Source organism: Acanthochromis polyacanthus, chromosome 4 (genome assembly GCF_021347895.1).
Source record: "Acanthochromis polyacanthus isolate Apoly-LR-REF ecotype Palm Island chromosome 4, KAUST_Apoly_ChrSc, whole genome shotgun sequence".
NCBI classification, from domain to species: domain Eukaryota; kingdom Metazoa; phylum Chordata; class Actinopteri; family Pomacentridae; genus Acanthochromis; species Acanthochromis polyacanthus.
This window is the reverse complement of record NC_067116.1, coordinates 41,159,510-41,183,556: the sequence shown is the minus strand read 5'-3', so window position 1 is coordinate 41,183,556 and position 24,047 is coordinate 41,159,510. Positions and strand designations below refer to the sequence as shown.

Below are 24,047 nucleotides of genomic sequence, written 5' to 3'. Positions count from 1 at the left end.
TGAGTTGTCCCAGTCATGTACGCACCTTCTCTCTTCATGCCCATCGCCAGGCACTTCTGGTAGCGACAGTACTGGCAGCGGTTTCTCTGGCGTTTGTCGATCAGGCACTCCTTGCTGTCTCGACACGTGTAGGTGAGATCTTTGCGGACGGTTCTCTTGAAGAAGCCTTTGCATCCTTCGCAGCTGTACACGCCGTAGTGCTTTCCTGCGCACAACAACACGACACAACGTCAGTGCCAGATACAAGTTTAGGATTTGGTTTGTGCAGCTTCACATTAAAAAAAGCAACTTGTTAATGCACTGAGAGCAGAACAATAAAGAGCTCAAAAGCAGCAGCAAACCTGACACAAGTGTTTGACGAGTCACCTTGAAAGCTGACAGTCTTTGTGTGTTATCTGTCCTCAGCTAGGTGTCGATGTTTGTGAGCGGGAGTGTGAATCCGTCCACCTCCATCCTCTAACATTACCTGAGGAACGGTCTCCACAAATGGCGCAGATGTGCTTTGACATTCCCCCCGGGCTCGTACACTGGTAGTTGATGTTTCCCATGCTCTGCAGGCCCGGCGGAGGCTTGATGTCCTCTGAGCTGCTCACACTGTTCATAGAGTTCATCTGGGGATGACAGGAAGACGCACCAAACAACGGAGACAAAGAGTTGAAGCTGAGGTGACCAGAGCCGAGCAGAGCAGAGCAAAAGGAGGCAGCAGAGTGGAAGTGAGAGGGAAGTTCTCTCACAGTCTCATGACACTCTTTCCCTTCCTCTTTTGTCTCATTTTGTCTTCCGCTTGTTTCACTTTTTTTCTCTCGCTCTCTCCCCACCCACACACATAATTGTGAAAATGTCTCAGGGTGTGATCACATGCTCGCTCGGTGGGAGGGGCTGAGGCCTCTGAGGCTTGTAATTCAGGTTTTTAATGTTTGTTGACAGGGAGAGGCGAAGAGGAGGAATCACGTGTGCAGAAAGAGCAGTTTGGAAACCCAACAGCAGAGGGCGCTCATGTAGAATCTCATCTAGAGTGCCTGTATAACCAGAGTGGCGACATGATGGGTCCAAAAAATTATGGTCAAGTGATGTATAGGCGCCATTTTGTTTCCAATTCATGAACGCCGGGTTGTCCTTTTAACGTTGTTTACACGGCAGAGTGTAATTCTAGGTCTTTTTTCGCTCCCTAAATACCAGAAAAATGATGGGCTGTTGTGCCTTTGGGTGCACAAATCGATTGGAGAAGGGATTCCACATGTTTCGGTTTCCCAGTGATCCTGAAAGAAGGAAACTGTGGGAAAATAAAGTCCGGAGAGTGGGATGGAAACCGACTTCATCATGGTTTTTGTGCACGGTTAGTCCCATGTATGTACTTTCATGTTATGATGTATTGATGAATGACAGAAAAGTTTGATGTGATTTTAGGCAGATGTGGTTATTTTGACTTTGACCATTTTCATGCATGGAGATGCATGAAATACGGGTGCTGAAGTTTAACGGGTTACCCCGTTAAACTTCAGCGGCTGTATGTGCAAACGTATTTTGCTAAATTGACCGAAGCTGCAAACTCGATGATAGAAACATTATACACTGATGGAAAGCTTAGATTCTCATGAATCCGCCGGTATAAACCACTTTCAGATGTGATTACCACAGCGGGTAATATAAACACATTTGTCCAACAAACAGCAAATAACGTAAACAGCACAACTCACTTTTGAAGGCTCAAAACTAGTCACAGATGAAAATATTCCACAAAAAACGGTCATAATCCAACCTTGGACATCCAGACAAAACAAGCCAGTAAAATATTTTGTCCAAAACATGTCTTGAAATCATTAAGCAATCCACAAATAGCTAGTTTTCGTGAATGTGCACCTCCCACTGCGTGTCCCATATTGAGTGAATGGAAACAAAATGGTGTCAAATCCCCAGTTGTCGCCACTCTGATATACAGGCACTCTAATCTCATCAAAGTCAACTCCTTTTATTTTTCTTTTGTTTTTTTTAATTAGGATTTATGACATTGTAACTTCATTGTCCTGCTGAGTAAACATTTCTGAGTGCTATCTGCTCCCATAGAGGTGCAGGACTTTATACTGCAAGGAAAAATTAGTGATTTAAATTGTGCATAAGCAAAAAATAACTAGAAACCTGCTTGAGGTTCATAGAGTTGTCTTATCTATGTGTACAGCAGGAAAACACCCCAGATTTGTCACAAGATGGCAGAATGTTACATATGTGGGTAATTATTACCTGAAGTGAGGGTTCTTTGTCTTTTTGTATAAAAAGACTCATGACTCATGATTGTGAAGGAAATTTGTCACACTGAGACTTCCTAATAATGCAAAATAAAAGCCCAAATCGTATTTTTTTTAACGATTTCTGTTCTTGTAACTTTGTTGTCCTGCTAAGAACACATTTCTAAGTCCTCTCTACTTCCATAGAGGTGCAGAACTTTTATTCCAGGGAAAAATTAGTGATTTAAACTGTGACAAGACCAAAAACAACCAGAAATTTGCCTGAAGTTCATGTTTTATCTTTGTTTACAGTAGGATAACAACCCAGATTTGTCACTAAATTACAGATTGTTGTATATGTGGATTATTTTTTACCTGAAATGAGTGTTCTTTGTATTTTCGTATGAAAAAAGACAAACAACTCATGATTCTCATGATTACGGAGGAAATGTGAGAAACATAGACTTTTAAATAATGCAAAATAAAAGCCTATACCTAAACTTTGTTGTCCTGCTGAGTAAACATTTCTGCGTTCTCTCTACTTCCATAGAGGTGCAGGACTTTATATTTCAGGGAAAAACAGTGATTTAAACTGTGCCAAGAGCAAAAAACAACCAGACGCTTCCCTGAGATTCATAAAGTTGTTAGATCTTTGTCTACAGTAGGACAGCATCCCAGACTGGTCACTAAATGGCAGAATGTTGGTTATTAGGAGGAGAGTTTTGTGTTTTTTTTGCATAAAAAACTCATGATTCTCGTGTTTGTGGAAGAAATTTGACACAGTAAGACTTCTAATTAATACAGATAAAAGCCAAAATCCTTATTTTTAAGCATTTTTAGATACTTCTGATGGCATCCCAGGTGATTTCACATAAAATGCACACTTTAAATTAATCCTACAGTATGGGGTCTCATATTTGACCTCAAGGAGCCCCAGTGAGAAAAACAGAGATTCCCACTCACTAATGAAGGAAAGCCTCTGAGCAAAGGCCTGAAATGCGTCCAAGATCATGCAACAAGTCGGATTTCCTTTGACATATGCCTCTTTATCTTATCACCATTTCGCCCTTTGAGCTTCTCCGCCTCACGAGACGCAAATTTGAGTTGCATTTTTTTTGTTTTGTTTGTTTGTCTAGTTGTGTATGTACAAACATCTGCACCCCCCCACTAGAAACACTGAGCTACATATGCCCTGGTGTCCTATATATTTGATGCAGCGTGACATATAGGACATCCTTCCCACAGTCACCTCAGGCTCTCCCTATCACTTATTTACAGTGTGCACTCCTCTAATGGCAGACTGAACTCGGGACTCTGTGGCTGTGACCTCACAGCTGAGGAAGGGTTTTACTCTGTGACGTCTTTTACTTTCCTCTGCTGCCACCATGCCGGATGCCCTGCAGTCACTGATACTTAAATGAGCATTCATGCGAGCAGGGATTCCTCCTCAGCGTACAATAACGACTTCACAAATAATTACTTTCACGGAGACTGAAAGAAAAACGAGTCTTTCGATGCAAACAGTTGTTCAGACAAAACGCTGCTTCGGACAAATAACCCACTGCTGTCGTAAAAGAGCTACAAGCACTGTGTATGGATTATTGATGCATCATACATTCTTTATTCAACACATGCTATGAAGAACATATGACATCATACATGCAAGATTTACTTGGACCTTTAATGGGTCAGACATGCATCTTTGTCGTTTAGTAAAACTCTGCACTCAACAAACTTTTACAAGGTAAAGAATCAAACATCGTTTTCACTTTGAGGCAATTTAATATTAAGAAAACTAATTTAAAAAAGGCAACATCAGGAACTTAAATACAAATATAGCTGACAGAATCAGTCATTTAATGGGGTTTTAGGGCTAATTTTGAAGTATTTACATTCAAAAATCATGAATTAATTCATTCTTTGGTAAATAATTGCACTAAATGCAAATAACTGAAAGTCCCAATGCGAAACTGAAAGCCACTGACGCATGAAAACAGCGACTAATCAATAGGAAGGGTAAAGAAAAAATAGAATTTAATATACAACCATTTTATTTTTTTGCTGTTTTCTCTTGCTGCAGTTCCAGATTTGATAACAACCAAAGGCCTCTGTAAAGTAGTCATTTAATGGGTTTGTTGATCCGATGAATAATGATTCAGTTTAGAAAATTATTGTCTAATTAATTCTTTAGGAAATATTAACACAAAATAAAAATAACGTGCAGCCTCCATGCAAAACTCAAAGCCAGTGATGTGTTAAAATAGGCATGAATCAATCTGAAGGGTGAAAAATATACATAATAAATATATTAACCGGAGAAAAACAAATTAATAAAGTAGATTTTTGAAGTATTTTCACTTGATACGGTCTGTTCACAACTAAAGGCCTCTGTAAAATAGCCATATTATAAGTTAAATAAACAAAGTATTTGATTTTTCAACCTTCAGTTATAAATGTAATGTCTGGACTATGATCAGAAAGTAATGATTACGGTGGACGTACAATTACAAAATGGTTTTAATTCAGGAACTACCTAATTTAACGTTAAGATTTAAAAAAAAAAACAACAACACAGTAATGTAAATGAAATACAGCTAAAAGAGTCAGTTACTTAACAAGTTTGTTGAACTAATCTCTCTTATTTTTTAATATCGGATCCACCTTGTTTGTCTCCTAACCTTGACAAATGACTCCATTTAAGCACATTTCTTTAAAATAAAGTGAAGATTTAAGCGTAAATGTCGTGCAGATTTCCTCACATTCCTTCCCGACGTCAGTTTTGTTTTAATAATTTAGTTGAGTAAATGATTGACTAATTAATTCCTCAGGAAAATATACAAAAATGAGACACTGAAGCCCACTGAATCTATGTTAAACTCAAAGTCAATGATGTATAATATGCCTAATATAGGGCTGGGCGATATGGCCAAAAAATAAAATCTCTATTATTTTTTTTAGTCATCTTGGACGATTACGATTTTAATTGATTTTTGTTGTTTCTTTGCGGTCTGTTTGCTATAGCTAGTGCTAGCCGTGCTGCACTCCCGTAGCTGCTAACACTCTTCCCATTCTGTAGGATGCCTCTGCTGGAGGTGCTGAAAGACGTTAGTTGTGCTGCTACTCTTCGTTTTCACAGTACTTTTGCAAACCTTGCACATGACTGTAGTTTGCTCTGTGTCAGTCTTGTCAAAGCCGAACCACTTCCATATAATCGATGACATGAGGCCCTTTTCTCACGACCAACTCTCCGTCTGCTGTTCTGTCCGCCATGACGGGGGTGGGGGTGTTTTGGCGGAAGGAGATGAGAGGCGGAAGCAAAGGCCAGTGCACAAGGCAGAAGAAGAATCTGTATTGTTATATATTTAAGCTCACCTCGATTTTACAAATTGGGAAATTTTCAAATCGTCAGGTTTTAAAAAGGCAAATTAATTAAATTAATTCATTTATCGCTCAGCCCTAGCCTAATATAATATAAAACCATGTAAAATAACAAAATGTTTCATTTGTTTTCTCTTGCTGCTGTTCCACATTTGTTTTTACAACTAAAAGCAAAAACAGCTGGAAAAACAATCAGTCATTTAACAGGTTTTTTGGCTGATGATTAATGATTTAGAAAATCTTGGACTAATTAAATCTTCATGAAAATACACAAAACTACTTGAAGCCCACTGCCTCCATGTTAAGCTCAAAGCCAGTGATGCATAATATACCTAATACAATATAAAACCATGTACAATAACTACATTTTTAATTTGACTTTTGAATGTTTTATCTTGCTGCTGTTCCAGATTTCTTTTACAACTCAAGGCATCTGTAAAAGACTCGTAATATGAGTTGAAAATACAAAAGAACTCTATTCCTCACTGTAAGTCACAATGTTTAATGATGAATACACGTGTAATAATGATGAAAATAATGATTAAAAAATGATGATAAAAATAGCTTTCATTTGGCAACTATTTAACATTGAAAATAATTTTTTTAAAAAGGCACAGTGATGTAAACGCAAATACAGCTGAAAGAATCGGTCATTTAATGGGATTTTCAGCTGATGATTAATGATTTGGAAAATCTTGGACTAATTAAATCTTCATGAAAATGCACAAACAAAACAAATTAAAACCTACTGCCTTGTTAAACTCAAAGCCAGTGATGCACAATATACCTAATATAATATAAAACCATGTAAAATAACTACACTTTTAATTAGATTTTCTCTTGCTGCTGTTCCACATTTCTTTTACAACTCCAGGCCTCTGTAAAATAGTCCTATTATGAGCTGAAAAGGGCAAAATAACAGAATCTTCACTATCATATGTGCAACTTCCAGTATATGATCAGAAAATAGTGATTACGTTGGACATCCAACTAAAAAATGTTTTTTATTCGGCAACTATTTAATAGTGAGAATATTTTTAAAAGGGCATAATTAGCGATATGAGAGAGGTGAGAAATGCAAATACAGCCATGTTTTTTTTTGACTGATGATTAATAATTTAGTTTAGAAAACCGTTGATTAATTCACTGGGCAGGAAAATGCACACAGACACACTAATCCCTTATTAAAACCCACTTCCTCCATGTTAAACTCAAAGCCAGTGATGCATAATATACCGAATATAATATAAAACCATGTAAAATAACTACATATTTAATTAGACTTTTGATAGGTTTTCTCTTGCAGCTGTTACAGACTGGTTTACAAGGACAACAATTCTCTAAAATACTCCTATTATGAGTTGAAAAACCGAAATACTTGATTTTTTTTACTATCAGCTCCAATCTTAATGAGTAAATATATGTTTAATTTCGAATATTTAATCAGAAAATACTGATCAGGCTGGACGTACGGCTATAGGACTGAATTTCAATGCTGCTGCTGCTGCCTGTGAACTCCACTTCACCCGTGAAAAACATACGAGATGCTGCTTGACACGATGACCTGCTGGCGGCTCGACCACTTTGCTGTTGGCGAGCGGTGAAAAGACAGTTACGCCACACAATCATATTAACTCAGAACGTCCCTGTAGGCCCGGATCTATACCATGATTGAAGCAATGTGTATCACTGTCCGATCTGCCCCCGCAGCACTGGCCTCGATCCAGTCTCTATAGCATGTATGGGAGCATGCGTGTTTTCTGTATGTGCGGCTCGGCTTTGTGGGGTTTGTAGTTCATGCAATGCAGCGAACCGCTTACAGAAAGCAGCTGCATTAGATGTCCCTTTCAGACCTTTGTGCTGTTTATTGCTTGTTAAATCTGATAAAATGCGGACTCGCTAAGAAAAGAGATGTGTTGGGGTCACAAATAGCTCCGGTATAATAGCTGTAATGTAAAAGTCGGTGTTGATGCGTAGAAAAAAATAGAAGAAAATGTCAGGAAAAGAGAAGAAGGAAAACAGAAAAAAATGGAGTTGCTCTCCCTCTTTAGCCCTGCAATGGATTACTGAAAATCCATTACAGGGCTCATAGTCTGACTGCATCTGAAGTCGTCCCCCTTGCATGACAGTAGTAATTCAGAGCTCAGGCATGACCTTTAGGGCGAGAAATTTAAAGGTCAGTAGAAGGGTAGGAGAGCGAGAGTAAAGCCAAGGTATGCCGGTCAAACACATTGGATATGGGCAACCTTCAACCTCCTGTCTGCTCGTTGGGACATTCCAAGAACCAAAGGCACATGACGGCCCAAAGAACATGATAGCTTAACATGTGTGGACCTTTGCCAAAAGCAGCAGTCGCACAAAGTAGTAGCGGTAATTAAAACACGTGTTATTCCGGATACTGCAGGCTGCATTAGAGCATTTTATTACAACTAATCATAAACCTTATTAATGTTCGGTCCAAAGGTGTAGTCTCCAGCCATAAAACATCAAATTTAAGCAACAGTGGGAGGACAGATTTTAGACAATCCTTTGTTATCTCGTGACAATCGAACACCCGCTCCTTTTCTCACCTGTGGACTGCTGAGCGGTCCGAAGTTCATGTTCGGAGTCGATTGCAGCGACACCGACGGGGAGCCCATAGACGACGTGATGACGGGGTAGGGCGACGCCAGGCCGTTCATCGGCGAGCCCAGCGTGGACATGGAGGACGGCAGCGGCCTGGAGGTGCTGATGACTGACGGGTGGCCCACCATGCCGCCCATCGACGGAGGATGGATGTGAGCTGTACTCATCGGCCCTGTAGAGTCTGGACGAGAAGGAAACGTGTTGAAAAGAAATGAGCCGCACAGATTTACACCTACACAGTCAAAGGCATCTGTGATAACACTTAATCTGTCTTTGTGGAGCTTGTAAATATAATTACAACTATGTGAGAGAGATAATCTGTGAGATCTTTGGAGGCATTGTGTTGTACTGCATTATATTTAAAGGTACTTCTAATACTGTGTCCAAACACACTTAACACTAAATCTTCTTAGTTGGCTTCATGATTTACCTCCTAAATTGGAAACTTTGTGTCTTATATGAAACAAAATAATGAAAACAAGTCAAAAACTTATTTCGGGACGAATAAAGTTTTATCTTATCTTTGGTTCTTTACCCATACTAAAGAAAACAAACAGAAACAACGTTAGCATGCTCTGTTTCTGGCCAAATGATACAGTTATTTTAGCGCTGTTTTGGTCGCCACCATCTCCCGAAGATAATATCTGAATATTTAACAACTAAAGGCTCCACTAACTTGATTTGTCTGTAATTGGGCACTGAGCAGATCATTTTAGTGTGGTTGTATCTGAGAATTTTACCCGAAAACAAGTAAATTTTACTTGGTGAGAGGCTGAGAGTGCACCTGAATGGTAAAGTCAGAGTCCCTAGAACCAAAACAATGAGATAAAGAATGTTGAAGAGCTGAATTAAGCAGAACAGCATAATTCTGAGAGTGTTCTTAGTGGATTTGTACAGATAAGTGATGCCTTTTCCTCAACATGTAGTCATGTGGTCTGTTGCTAATATAATGATATTGACCATGGAAGCTATAAGACTGAATAAACGTGCCACAAAATCACACTTTACAAGTGATGCTTACAAAAAACAATTGCATTTTTGATGTAATTTCCTACACACACAGTTAAAAGGATCAAACCAGGATTAATGCATGCCTAAGAATTTACTGCTGACCAGTAGTGTAATGTGTCTTTATGCGATCAGAGTCGTGTAAATGCGGCTACACCGACTGAAGTCCATCTGATTTTGGTCGCTGGGTGCTGACTTTGCTTTGCATCCACTGATGTAAACTGACAGCCTGGCATTTACATACATGACCTACTTAGAAAAGCTGTCAGTCAACTGTCTAACAGGGCGTGGTGTGCAATTTCATGCATGTGTCGTAACTGTGAGCAAGACAAATTTTAGCAAATACCGCCATACAGTACAGCCTGGACCGACATGTACTGTACACACAGAGTTAATATCTGCAAATGTCACAGATGGAAGAAACCGTAACGTCTCTGGGCTGCTGCTGGTGACTCAACGAAAAGATGAAAACTGTGTTTTCTTGAGCAAAATGTTACTGATTAGGAGTGACATACCGTCATGCAAACATTTGCTTTAATCCGCAGAAGCTTGTGTTTGTGTGCCGCCGCTGTCCGCCCACCTTTACACTCTCATACACAGTGTGATACCGGGCCCAACGCCACTGTTCTTCGTTAAATGTCACATTCCTGTGTCCTGTGTGTGCGCGAAGGTGGGTGGAGGCGTGATGGGGACACACAATGAACAGCGGCCGTGTTTTAGTTTTTTATTAAATCTGTCAAATAAAGGCAGTCTTAATTGTCTTTTTTAACTACAAAGCCTCTCTGCGTTCCCAGAGTTCACTGTTTTTAGAGAGAATGTTGGTTCAGTTTGTCTTGTCCGGCAGAGAAAACGGAAATTCTTCCTTCCTTGAAAGCACATTTTGTCTGTAAGGTCCTTTTGCCACTAAAAGTCCAACAGAAATTAGCCAAAATTGCTTTATTGATCATTTATCCTCATGAATTACATTATGCCTGCTTCAGATCCTAAACGTGAATGAGAGTTACTCTACCTTTGCACAAGAGTAAGATTTTCTATCCGCATCACAGAGCTGTAACAATTACCCAATGAATTGACCTGATTAAATGTTACAGCTGCATCTAATTAATTGGTTTAAAACTATTTAAATGTCAAGATTTTCTGTTTTTTGTTTTCTTATGCGATAGTAAACTGAACATATTTGGATTCGGTCAAGCAAAACAAGACATTTCAAAGAACTTCTGGTATTTCAGAATGCTTTTTGACATTTTTCAGATCAAAAAGTTGTTCAGTTATTGGAGAAAATAATCTGCAATTGAATAAATTATGAAATAAACCATGTGACTAAACCTTAGGGCTCTTAAATGGCCAAATTCTCATTTGTTGGTTGTTTTCAAAAGACAAATTAATGCTACATCAACAATTTTCCAGGATTAATCCATTTTTTTTGGTGCGTTTGAAGTCGCTGGGCCTTGTGGCGACTGCTACATCTGATTTCTTTTTAAACATTTTACTCGAAGTCGGCTCCAAAATAAAATAAAACTGACACCACATCAAAGAAGTTGTTGTGTAGCTGCAAATTACTGAAATGAATAGCCAAAGAGTAAACTGAAAACTTTGCAAGCAGAAGTTTACTTAGAATATCCCAGCATCCAACATGTAAGATCATCTAAAACAGTAACAATCCAATCTGTTTTCAGGAATCATGTGAATAAGGGAGAGTCTGCTATCATTTCAGTGTAAAATAATTGGCTTAATATACTGCAAACATGAGCCTTGTATGCTTATCTATAATTAATTGAAGCTAATAAGGCTGGCAGGTAGAGTGCACAGTGGAAAACTATAGATAACCCGCAGAAAACTAGTCTGAAGGCTTCAACAAGTACACCCCCTGTCAAAAGTTTTGAGACGGGTTCTAATTTATTTGAATGAGAAAGTGTCTCACAACTTTTGACAGAGGGTGTACAACTTCAACCAAGATTTTCTTTGCCTGACAACTAAACTTATTTTGTTTTTTCAATCTGAAAACTCTCTACTACAGGCTTATTTTGTGTAATAATCTGGGTGTTCGTCATCAGTCAACACTGTTATTTGAATTCTACACTAATTAGCAAACACCCTTTAAAACTATACACGGAATTTTCAAGAAATAAAAGTTCTGGATCAAGAAAATGACACACTTATGTTCTTCCTGCTTCTGTTTTTCCAAAACTCATATAATAAGTGTAAAATTTGGGCATGAGTGGAACATTCCTGGAAATTAGACCATACTGTCATGTTTAGCCCAGTTTGGTTTCTAAATAAAGTGCACCTTTAATTAAAATAGTTCTCATTTTGAATTTTGTGTCTCATTTGCTTTGCTACTGTTGCTTTTTTTTCTGGAGATGCTTCACTTTCCCACTTTAAAGGAAACATACGAACAAACACAAAAACTGCTGTTTTCTTATGTGATCTGAGGAAAATGCTGACACTGAAATGAACTCCATGGAAAATTTGTTGGGTCTCTCTTGCCCGGAGGCAGCAGTTGTCCCAGGAACTGCTCACAAAGACGTGCTTCTTTTAGAGTCTGATTGCTTGTTAACAAACAGCTTGTGCCTGTCAAGTTTGCTAAAGCGACTTGAGTTTTGAAAAAGTGCACAGAACAACTTGCTACATGTCTTGCAATAGTTTTGAAACGCTTAACCTCTGGCAGCAACTGGGCCTACATTAGTTTCTGCTCCACATTTAAAAAGAGATGAACACTTTAAGCAAAAAAAGACAGACGCTGTCGTATTGGGAAACAGAGGAGAATGTCATATCGCCTCCCTGCATGTAGCACTTTTTTGCATGAGGACACTCTAAAACACAGCTGGTCATTCACTCCCTCTCTGTATGCCAAGGAACAGATGTTGTGCAACATCCTGTTTAGCATTGAGACTATAGCCTCCACCCCCATTTTCACTCGCCCACTTTCTCCAGCCCTCCATAAGTGATTCCTCACAGGCAAAAAAATGTATCGGGGCCTCCTTGTTTCTGTCTCTGCCACAGCATCGACTGAACACAAGAGCTACGCAGAGTGCATTAAAACACACTTTAAAATCATTCAGCTCCTCATATTTTACACTCAGCGGCTGTAAATGGAACAAAATGTGCTACCTAGATTTAACTCCAACAATGGTGGGAGTGTTTTTTTGGAGCGCGTTTTCATCCCAATCAACAAGCTTATGTAATAGATGGCCACTGTACAGCATGTACCGTGTCTGATTTTGTGCACTGACCCCTCTCTGTATGTGCATGACAAATTCCCCTTTGGGGTTCGTAAAGATCCATTCTATTCTGGTGCCGAGGAGGGGATATAGTAACGGGGGCTATCGTCGCTCCAGCCAACAGTTTGGCAACGTGTTCTAGTAGACATGAAGATAAACATGTTTCTGGATTGTAAAAGGTGACAAGAAGAAGGCAGACATACGGAGGGATATGAAAATAGAGAAAAGGGTGGATTGGTGATGTAGACAAGCCTGCAGAATTTCTGCATTTTTAACGAAGTAGAAAAGCTTTTCAAGTTTTACTCATGCAAAACTAGTCCTATAACTTCTCAAACGTGAGAAATGACAGTGCAGCTGTATTGATACAAATCCTCCAAAAAAAAACAGGTAACAGATTTAGAGACAGTCAAGAAGCCAGAAAGTAACAAAAAATGAATTAACTGATAGGTTTAATGCTAAAAATGTCACATTATTATCATTTTATTGCCACAAATTAAACATCTTTAGGCTGCTGGTTGCACAAAACAAGCCTCAACTTCCCCTTTAGCTTGAACTTTTTTCAAGAAATGTGTGCAATTTTGAAACTATTAAATGATGATATTGTGTTTTTGCTGTAGTCCTGCTTGAACCCTGACGGTGCAAATTTCCTGTTTGTCTCGAGACAGGAACTGTAAAACATAACCTGCGTGTTTGAGACGATACCCAGTGCAGTTCGTTCGGAGCCGAGTGTCTTCGTGACTGTAATACACCGGGGAGAACAAAAGCACATGGACAGTCAGCTGGTGGGATGCCTAAAAGGGAATGGTTGGCGAGGTGAGCATGCTTTGTGAAGGGAGTGTGTGTGTGTTTGTGTGCGTGGAAGAAGGCCAGCGTGTTCAACGGAGGAAGCATAAATGGGCCCAGAGCGGCTCAAAGGGGTCTATCCTTGAACAACCCGCCTCAACCGGCTGTTCCATCGCCACTCTGTGTAAATCACCTCCATACACAGAAGGAATGCAGAGTGCCGTCACAGGTTTCACAGCGGAAAACCGCATGTGAGCAAACACCGGGAGGTTCTCCACAGATAGGCTAATAAACGAATCATGATAGCAGAATTCACAAAGAATCAGCTTCCTGTCGGTCTTTGTTTAAACTCACGGACTGCTCCAGCAATTCCAGCATCTGTTTGAGAGCAAACAACCAGACAGAGCGGTGAAGGGCACCTTTGACCGCTGGCGTCGCAAATCAAAGGTCGCCTGTTGCCAAACTCCTAAAGCAAGTTCAAAAGAGTTTTCTGTCTGCGGCAGTCTAGCTACACTGATCCCAGAAGTTACTGCGTGAAGGAGATGGAAAACTCAAAGTGACCCACAGATTACAATTACAGATGGCTCCTAAAATCAACACTTATCCTGATAAATCGCAGCAACTTGGAACAATAAATGTTAAAAAAAAAATGCAGTTTTTCTTCTCTGATATGCTTGTCATGTGAAAGAGTGACTGGTTTGCTCAGTGTTGTAGCTTTTTTGAATATAAAGCTGTGGTATTCACACATGGTCAGGCTATTTTTCAGGCCTTAACATTGAATCACATAAATTATGTACAAAAAAATAAAAAATACACACATTATGTAATCATTTCCATGTTTTAAAATGCCAAACTGAAAAACTTTCTGATTATTCCTGTTTTGCAACATTTTTACCATTTCCTGACTTCTGCAAGACTAACCATTTGAGCAGACCAATCAATATTGGAAATAACAGGCAGCTGGAGTCTGACTGCGGCCTCCAGTGCAAACAATATCAAATGATCTTGTTTCCAAGCATGCAGAGAATAGCCAAATCCATAAATGTACCACTGATGATCAACAGGTTGAAGGAAACATCACAGACCGCAAACCCTCTAAATCCCTTACTGTTAATTACTGCGTTGTAACTGGATGGAGCGTTCCACCGTGTGGTAATTCAATAAGACCATGGCCCACTAACTAATAATATCTGCTGTCTGAAGAGCAGACCGGCACTGGGAGTGTGCAGCTGAAGAATGAGGAGGGTGTGCAGTGAGGGATAAGTGACTGGGGTGGGAGCAGCAGATCCACTCCTGAACAACGACACAAGCCATCAGATTAGCCGCTGCAAGCAAGAATCTCCAGCATGTGCATCGATCCGGCTGATACTTGTGTTTATGTGTGTTTGCATGTGTCTGTTTTGTGTTTATGCAGACTCAGTGCATGCTCTCTTGTCCACGTGTGACGCTGACAGTGCTATGAACACATGCCAGAGAACCAGAATGCATCCTAAAGTAATCAGCCTGCGGAGCTCATCAGATAGAGCAGACATGTAATTAAGAAATCTCCTCGCTGCCAGGCCCGCTCACTTACGCTGGCCGAGAACCCTCAAATCCACTCCCCACTTCCACCCTTCGTGTGCACACATACTCACACTGGCACTGAAAGAGAAGAGAGAGAGGGGCAAAAAAAATGCACATATCTTCTGCGCACACCAGCACAAAATCACCACCCTTTTAAACATTCATTTCTTTGCTAAATGAGGTTGATGTCTGATCAATTGTATCAGTAAATCCTCTTATCCCCGGGTAAGTATCTGCAGCTCAGCAGGCCAGCTGTCAAGAAGGTGGGAGGCCGGGGGGAGGAGGGGAGGCGAGGGGAACAGAGCCAGAGAGGAAGGAAGGCAGCGATGGAGGGCGAGATGGACGGATGGATGGATGGATGGATGGATGGAGGGATGGAGGGAGGGAGGGATGGATAGGACGCTGGCTGTCCCGCTTCCCTCCCCGAGTGCTCACATGATCCTGACACCACAAACTCCTAATCTGTGCGCCTGGCTGAGAACATTAGATCGTCAATTGAGAAAAGCCCCTGTTTATTTTCTGCACAGCTTTGATTTAGGAGATAGAAATGGGCAGTGGTGAGAGAAACAAATCAAGATATGCTCGGCTGTTACGTAAACGGCAAACTGTCCGAAGCTGATTCAAGGACACCTGGACAGCTTTGGAGAATGTAGCTCATGCTATCATATGACCTACAGATTTTATGGCTGAACATCATCCCTCTCTTGGTGAAAACATAAAAAATGTCTTTAAAAAAAACGTTTGTTTTTCCAAAAAATGCTGCAATAACTTGAGCACGTGAACTTCTGTGACCCACATTTTTGCCCTGTAGAAACCTCTAGTTCTCCGAAAAAGAGAAGGAATTAACTCTGCCTCCTCTTTCCTCTGAGTTTCGCAATAGCATAGATTCAAACAAGCAAAAAAAAACAGCTAGATGTGTCCATAAAGCATATATAATATCACTGTTTCGCTGTATGTAGGCCACAACTCCGGTGTCCTCACATCCACAGACACAGACCTGTCGGTGAGATACTTTTTGTGCAGACGTAAGAGAGGATCGATGAGGAGCCCGGGGCTGAGACAGGGGACGAGATAAAGACTGTTTTGCAAGCGATAAAAAAGTTTGGAACTTCAACAGCGAGAGCTAACAAAGAACAGGCTGACCAAGCAGTCCTGGAAAACAAACAGCTGCACCGAAAGGCCCGATGCAAATCGAAGAGGATGACGATAACTCAAAGTAGTTCCTAGTAGTCATCTTTCGCTGTTACAGGGGGTCATGGAGGGGTATCTGCAGTCAACACACACACTCACATACATGCACATATGCAAACACACACACACACACACACACACACACACACAAACACGATCCAGCTCATCTCATTCTGTGACCCAGTGAGTGTGACCATGGCAACCTGACCTCCAGACCTGTGGCCAGATCCTAGAAAGCCAACCACACTTCACAATCAGCTTATTAAACAAAGTTAGCTCGAGGTTAGTCTTGCAGTAATGCAGCATGTTCTTCACTGGCAAAAAATAATGAGAAATAGGAAGAGAGCGAATTCTACAAAACAGATTAAGTGACAATGACAAGACGAAGTGTTCGGCCTGCAGACATGATAAGAGCTCTGTGAAGCTAAACGTTTAAGATTTAGAAGCAATTTTTACTGTGTTCACTGTCTGAGCTCAGTAGCTGCTAACATTAGCACTAAACACAGAGTACACCCGAAGCTGATTGTCAACGGTTTTGCAGGTATTAGGTCAAAAGTATTGGATAAACTGTCCCATTGAGCTATTGTAAGTGCTACACATGCTTATTTTATCGCCTTCCACAACATATTCTAATTTTCGACGATTCTATATCGTCTAAAAAAGCACAATGTCAGAATCAGCTTCCTAGATCACAAAACATATGCATCACACATTTAACTCCCATCACTTTATGATGCTAAACCATTTGGCAGAATTCCTCCATAAATTAATATTTGTCTCTAATAATCAGCATAAAAGATAAATTGTTTGCTTTGAGAATTTAATCACATTTACATTAGTGGTTGGAATCATGCAAAACACTGTATGTTCCAGGATCTGTTAAACCCTAGTCCCACTGTCTTTTTTTAATTTTTTCTATGAATTACTCATAATATTAAATACACACTAAGCACTGAAGTACATTTTGCATTTCATCACCATTACGGAAGGCTTAGAATAATATGGATTTAATCACAGCTGTGTCGAATGTCCTGCTGCGCTCTTAGCGGAGGGACCAGAATAGAAAAAGCTGACCCTGCCATCATGAACATACAGCACAACATGTGGACCGCCGCTGAACGCACTCTTCTCCCACATAGGAAAAACTGGAGACACTTCTCTGAATGACACTAGACCATGAGAGTGCTCCACAATGGACGCTTTGCACAGATATCCACATGCACAAACAGTGAAGCCACTTAATAGGCGAAGTACAGCACGTCTTCAAGGTAACTCACGTCAATACCTTCTACACGTGTTCAGCAACGAGGAAAAGAATGAAATGACTCATCTGTGAGAGTGTTGATAGAAGGATGCTGGGTGACAGACAGCAGACACAAACAGAGAGGGAAGGCGGGATGCAGAGCGGCTAATAGGAAGGGACAAGTGTTGCGAGTTAAACAGATAGTGAAGGACAAGGCAATGACAGCTGGAAGCATCCTTTTAGGTTGACTGGCATCCCCGCTGACCACATCTGAGGCCTCAAGTGAGTCACAAGCTCTCGATTCTAACGTGCAGCAGCAAAGCCTTGATCCTGTCACAACTGCTTAAAATGATCCAATGATTTTAAAAGCAGGAACTGAGCTGTTAGAGGCGACCAGTGTCACCAAATCTGCGCTGAGACACGCGATTCAAAATCCACAAAAGATATGAATCCCAGCGAAGATTATATATAATTCAGAGGGAACAATGCAGACTCTAAAAAAGGTCAACAGACTGGGGAAATAAATTTGAAATAACTTGATCAAAGAGTGCACAGGGATTAGAGGCATTACTGTAATGCATCTGTGCAGCACTAGCTTTTAGCACTCAATCTTCACTTGTGGAAAAAAACACAGAGCAACAGGATTGCAGTCCATTTCCAACAACAAACACATACACACACAGACACAGAGACAAACCCAGGTACTCACAGTGACCATAACCTATTTCCTTCCCGGGGCTGCCGCCAGTTGCAGGTGATGCTGCAGGGTGCCACATTCTTTTTAAAGCGGCGCTGGCTGCACGCCAGTCACTCAGGACCAGGTGTCAGACTCGAGCGTCGGCTCAGCGGATGTTCAATCAACCACTTTTCAGGACAGGACAGGAACTGAAGGATCAGCGTGGAGAGGGAGGGGCGGGGCTTGGTTGGGAGGGCGGGCGTCGGCGAAGAGCAAAAGAGGCGGAGTCCAACTGGCGCCGGTTATAGGATTACCCAGATTATCCTTCCCCAGAGATCAATCCCACAGGAGCTGTTTGCTGCCCGACTCCTGCACAAATCAGCTCTTCCACCGCCCACTCAGCTCGTGTCTCTCTCTCTCGGAGAGTCAGTAAAACTATCTACGCAGAGACACCTGTTGTAGTGGCAAGACCAGGGCGTCTACCACAGGAGGGTTGGGGGGAAGTGAGCAAAGTCACGGTGGACGGGGTCGCACTGAAGAGTACAGTACAACCAGAAGTCTCCGATTACTCCCTCTTGAAAGGATCAACACTGGAGAGCGTTGGAAAACAGTGTGAAGACGATGATGTAGTGCCCAGGGTTTTCTATCGCGTCAATATCACTTGTGTATTTCAGATTATTTGCCCCAGATTCTTAAACCAGTAGAGTGTTGAGAAAGTAGGTGACAGGTTGATTCCAGAGGCAGAAGAATTCTCTCTTTTATCTCCCTCAGAACATCTGTAATCCGCCTTCACGCTAAGAAATAACCACGCATTCTTAATGGTATTGTTGAGTTGCCTGTGCGCTTGTGTTTGCGTGTTTGTGTGTTTAACAAGTGTTATAGCATTCCAGGAAGTCAGGAATTGTCTTTTTCAATGCTCTAGGATGGCCAAGATAACACGGCGCAAAGCGAAAACCCAGATGCAAACACAGGCCAAAAATATACCTTAAAGGCGATGAGGAACAATACATGACAAACCCTGAGGGAAGCTAAATAAACTACAAGACCCACGCAGAGATCGGATTCAATAACGCTTGTTGCAAGACTGCATCTATCACAACTGGCTTTTAGAGAGAGTGATACTGCAGTTTTACTAAAACAAACTGCACTGCCAAAAGTAGGAGTTCAGTCTTGATAATCACTGATGCAGCATGAAGTCTTGGCCCGTGAAGTATGTCATATTATCACCAGAAAATAGCCTGATCCAATAAATGTGAAATTGACACTTATTTTAGTCTGCAGCTGTTCCTTTTCATACATCCTTCCATCCTATTGAATGTTCAGCTTGTTCTATCCTTCGAAACAGACATTTGCATAGAAATATGGCATTGAAAAACCTGAGAAGCCTTCCTTGGCATGCCTGCATCTATTTTACTTACATGACTCAACAGAGCTTTCTTGTGTAGAGCACCTGCATGTGACTGGATCAACTGTCTATACAGCGCTGCTCAAAGGAGAGCCACAAGTAACCATATCCCCTCAGTGACAGTAGCTTGGCAAGCGAGTCGGCACAAGAAGAGGGGAAGAAGAAGAAACGCTCGCCTCCCCTTTCTAATTCAACAAATCCCACAGGGGGAAATTAAAATAATGCAGTCCTGCTTAAAATCATGCTGTGATATAATAGTGTGTCGTGGCCCACATAAAACACACCGAATTAACCCTGAGAGCCATAATTAGCAATCATAGATGTAACATGGATTGTGAAGATAGGGGAGGAGGATAATTGGCAGCCCTAAATTTAGGGTACACTCTTAAATGTTTAATCTGAACTTCTAATAATCTAATCAGCATACTTTCATCTCAGGAGGAAAGTCTCTCCTTATGTCCTCGTCTCGGTGCCAACAGCGATTCTAGACAGCATGAAGGGCATAAGCATGTAACAAATTTAGCTGTATGGACATTTGGAGGGGGAAAAAGCAGCTGAAAAGGAGAAACAAGGAGGATAGCAGTGTTCTTTTTTTCTAAATAATGATGTGAGTGCGTGCACTACACACTTATGTACACAGCGTCAGATAGAACGTACACATAAAAATAGCCAAGCGAGATTTACAGCATGTTCTTCAGGTCTCTCAATGGAGGGGTTTAATAATATCTAATGTACTTTGCTGCTACCTGCTGCTGCTATTTGTGCTCCTCTGGGACAAAGTGTGGCATCAACAATTCTTTATCTGGCCACTTTCTGAGTCATAAATCTCACTTCGTCAATCACACTCCTATTAATGGTGTTAATGAGCTCAGTGAGGTTTAAACTTTCTACTCATGCACTTGTTTAATCTCCGCATGTAGGGCTGCAACAAATGATTGTTAACATTTGCTTATCCGCGTACTATCTTATAGTTCAGCTGTAAATCATTCAAGAAGATAGTAAATGCCAATTACAAATGTTAAGCTCCTAAGATGATGTTTTGTATGTGCTTGCTTTGTCTGACCAACAGTAAATATTTCATTTACAATGATATCCAACCAGTGTTGTTTGGTCTCATAATGTACATTTGGCATGTTTACAGATGGTAAAATTGCACACCGCACTATAAACTTCAGCATTTTAAGACGCATATTACATAAATTTAGACTTTTCTTCTTCTAATCCTCATTTTAAAGCATTATTATTATTCACACCACAAATGATACAACGCTGTGTATTTGGCAAAGAAAATTTCTGAATCTTGAACCAATTACAACATAATTTCTATCATGAAGTAATCGGGTAATTTTTCCAATATTGTCTGAGTATTTTAGGACGCTATGACATTCTGCCCTCTAGAAATAATGGTGCAAATGCTTCAACAGCCGTAGATCTGCGTGTGCAACATTTCATGGAAAATAGAGCCATGTACCGAGCTGCTATGCTTTAAAACTGACAAATAAGTTAAACACTTGAAAAACAGACAGATGTTGAATCTCAGAGGGATATGTGCATGTTCAGTGCATGCAGAATGAAACGTGTTGTACGTCTATGTTGTCACTTTATAATTAGCGAAGAAATAGCTTAATTCGTCTCTCTAAGCAAACACTGCTGCAGCACATGGGCCTTTCAAGGTTCTCTGCTTGATTAAAGCTGGAATTAAATCAAGGCTTTGACCTTTTTCACTAATGACTAATTACTGGCAATTAGCCCAGGGAATGGCCTCCTTACGCCCCTTCTTTTCCCTCATCCTGCTCTCACAATCAAGCGCCCACTCGCACAAGACGAGCGGGACTATTTTGCACCAAGCACACACACTCAATCAAAAGCGCCTCGGAATAAACCCATTGTATGTATTGTGTGCTAATGCATTTGAGGTCACAAGCTATAGAATGCTCGAGCAAATACCTGCAGAGAGCCACACCCTCTCCTCTCTACCTGTGTGGTTTGTTTTAATTCTGCAGAGGTGGGCTGGGGGAAGGATCCATAGCTTAAGAGAGCCGGTTTTAATGACTTCACACTCAAATAGCTCAGCCCACATTCTTCAGGTCACATGCTACCACAGTCACATTTTGCCGTCCGACGAAATATGCATTTAGAAGGCTTGCATATTTGTGAAGTATGGACGTGGGTGTGCGGCGCTCTCTGCTCCTGTATGTGTGCTGGGAGGTGAATCATTGACCCCTGACAAGTGATGAGAGTTCATATCAACTAGAGTGACCTCTTTCCCTCTATTCCCTCCCTCCTTTTGATTATTTTCTCCCTTCACTCTCCAAATCCCCTTCTTCTTCTTCTTTCTGTCATGACTTCCCCTGATCTGCAAGCTAAATAAGGAATAAGTTCTCACTGTCAAAAGTGGTAAAAGGGTGCTCGTCAGCTTGTCTGGAATCACTTCCACTGACGGAAAATTTAAAAAAAAAATGCTGAAGTGCCGAGAGAGAAAAATGCTGATTCTACTTCTAAGCCCCGGGCAGGCCTGCATCGAACCTGCTGAAACATAACATGTCTGGGAAAAGCTGAGGAGGAGGAGGAGGTGGATCACGAAGCAATCCGCACATAATCACCAGACTGGGGTTTTTTTTTTTTTGACTCGCCTTAGCTTCACGCTTATGACAGATTACAAAGGGTGACCATTTAGATATGACTGCTGTTTGTGGCCCTATTTTCATACGTGCTTTTGTGTGGGCTGTTGATGCTAAAATACACCGTAAATCACCAGCTGTGAGCCAACACAAAGACAAAACAAGACTTGGAAAGATCTCGCAGTCAGTGGTTGAGGTAGCTCGGTGGCTTTACTGTCAATGTTCATCAAGTAAACGCAATAAAAGACCAAGAACCAAGCGATGCCACCACATTTGGAGCCGTGCAACTTGTTCATATTTTCTACGCTGTGGAGTACTTTTGCAAAAATATGCACAAATATCCAGTGCTATCCCAGAACTTTTGTGGGGTAGTGGGGAAAGCTGCAACAGCATTACTGTGGCATCATAATGGGATGACAAAACGGTCCACTGAAACCAAAATGAATCAAATTCTCTTAAAGGCGCAGTTTTAAATGGCACTTCTGACATGGAAAAGCATAACTCGCGTGCAAAGTTGGACATGTCTACTGAAAGATGCACTCGTTTGACTGTCATATCTGCATAAATCTTGGATGCCGCTACAGCCTGATCAGAGACAAGAAAGCCTGTGCAGCCCTGAGGGACTGAGCTGTTACTTCTGTACACTGTGGGTTTCCCTCTACATACTCTCCCATCCAGATGTCTCTGTCATTCCCCGGGGAGCCGCATTCATTATGGAAACAATTTTCAGCCCCTTCCAAACGGTGCTGAGATATCTGCGATAACATAAAGAGGCTGCTCAGCTCTGCCTTCAAAGACCGGCTTCATCTGTCTCCTTGTAATACCCCATTATTATCCTTAATTTTCCCACACACACAGATCTGGTTTGGAGGCACATGACTGTTTTTCTTTTACTGCAGCTGTTTGACAATCAATGTATCACTCAGAGAGAACAAAAACATCACATGATAAGTGATGCATATAGTGTGTGACTCAAAAAAAAAACTCATTTCAACATCATTTAAAAGCTTCAGTTTGCACTTGTGTAAGTAGTGTGCTGCAGACTCCAGGTCATCCCATTTCCTCCTCTCTGTGGATTTGTGGCTCACAAAAGGGGGATAATAGAAGAGAGACATCAGCTTGTTCAAGGGCAAAGTCAAAGAGTGAGAGCAGAGTTCAGCTTTACTGAGCAGAAAAAAAAATCACATCATGCTGTCATCCAGCTGGACAGACTGACCAGGGCGCGTCTGGCACTCATTTCTACCTCAAAGAAGCTGTAAGTTTGTTTATCAGTACAAATGCGCCATTCCTCCGTGCAGTTACATGCACTTCTCTGTGGATCTAACCACCATCCCAGACCAATAAATTGCGTTTCTGTCTCAAACAGTTTAGCTAGAGACGCGCGACAAGCACCATAAATTACATAAGAGCAATTAAAGTGCCAACCTCTGACCTTGCCTGACCGGCACAACCACGATCACCTGACTTTTTTTGTGGCAATGACCACAGCGTTTGTTACAACCAACACACTTGCGTTGTATAATTTTGTTTCCGAGAGTGGCACAACCAGCAGGATTCGCTCGCAGGCGGGAGTCGGTGGTTTAAAGTCCGCGGACACTTTCGGAGAGAAGACGCCATGAAAACAGTCCGAACAACACGCAGCAGCGCACAGACGAACACAGCAGACACACCGGGCCGCGGACGGATAGCTGGAGCTACTTACTGAGGTGTAAATATGGATCATTGCTGTCCATACTGGGCGAGTTGTTGCGTCGATTTCCTACAGTCGGTGCTGCTCCGCATCCCAGCGCATTCCTCTCCCACCCCGACTGAACTGAGCGAGGCGGCTCTACACGGGGGCCCAGCGAGGGAGGGGGCGGCAAAACAGGGCTTCTCCCAATGACAGCAGTGGTCGATATCAAGCTCCGGCACGATCATGACGAAACATCTCCTGCACTGGCACCGTGTTGCAATGTTTCCACAGCAATGGCAAAGAGAGAGAAAAAATAGAAAAAGGCTGCCATTTCTCCCCCGTAGTTAATCTGACAAATGTCCATTAAAAGCAAGTCAGTGAGTTTATCAAGGAAATGCAAACAACACAGTCTTTTGGTCTTGTGTTGGGATCATAGACT

The 24,047-nt window shown here is 41.4% G+C and overlaps 1 protein-coding gene across 1 annotated transcript in view; it reads right to left on the bottom strand.

Annotated features, from left to right (window-relative positions):
• The window catches only part of rxrgb (retinoid X receptor, gamma b), a 33,688-nt gene extending 9,854 nt beyond the window's left edge, over nucleotides 1-23,834 (bottom strand). Inside the window, 4 exon segments of the mRNA XM_022203806.2 lie at nucleotides 26-205; nucleotides 467-611; nucleotides 8,171-8,406; nucleotides 23,639-23,834. Of these exon segments, the coding sequence (XP_022059498.2) occupies nucleotides 26-205; nucleotides 467-611; nucleotides 8,171-8,406; nucleotides 23,639-23,669 (592 nt within the window). The 5' untranslated portion in view covers nucleotides 23,670-23,834.
• Nucleotides 23,835-24,047: the final 213 nt, after the last annotated feature.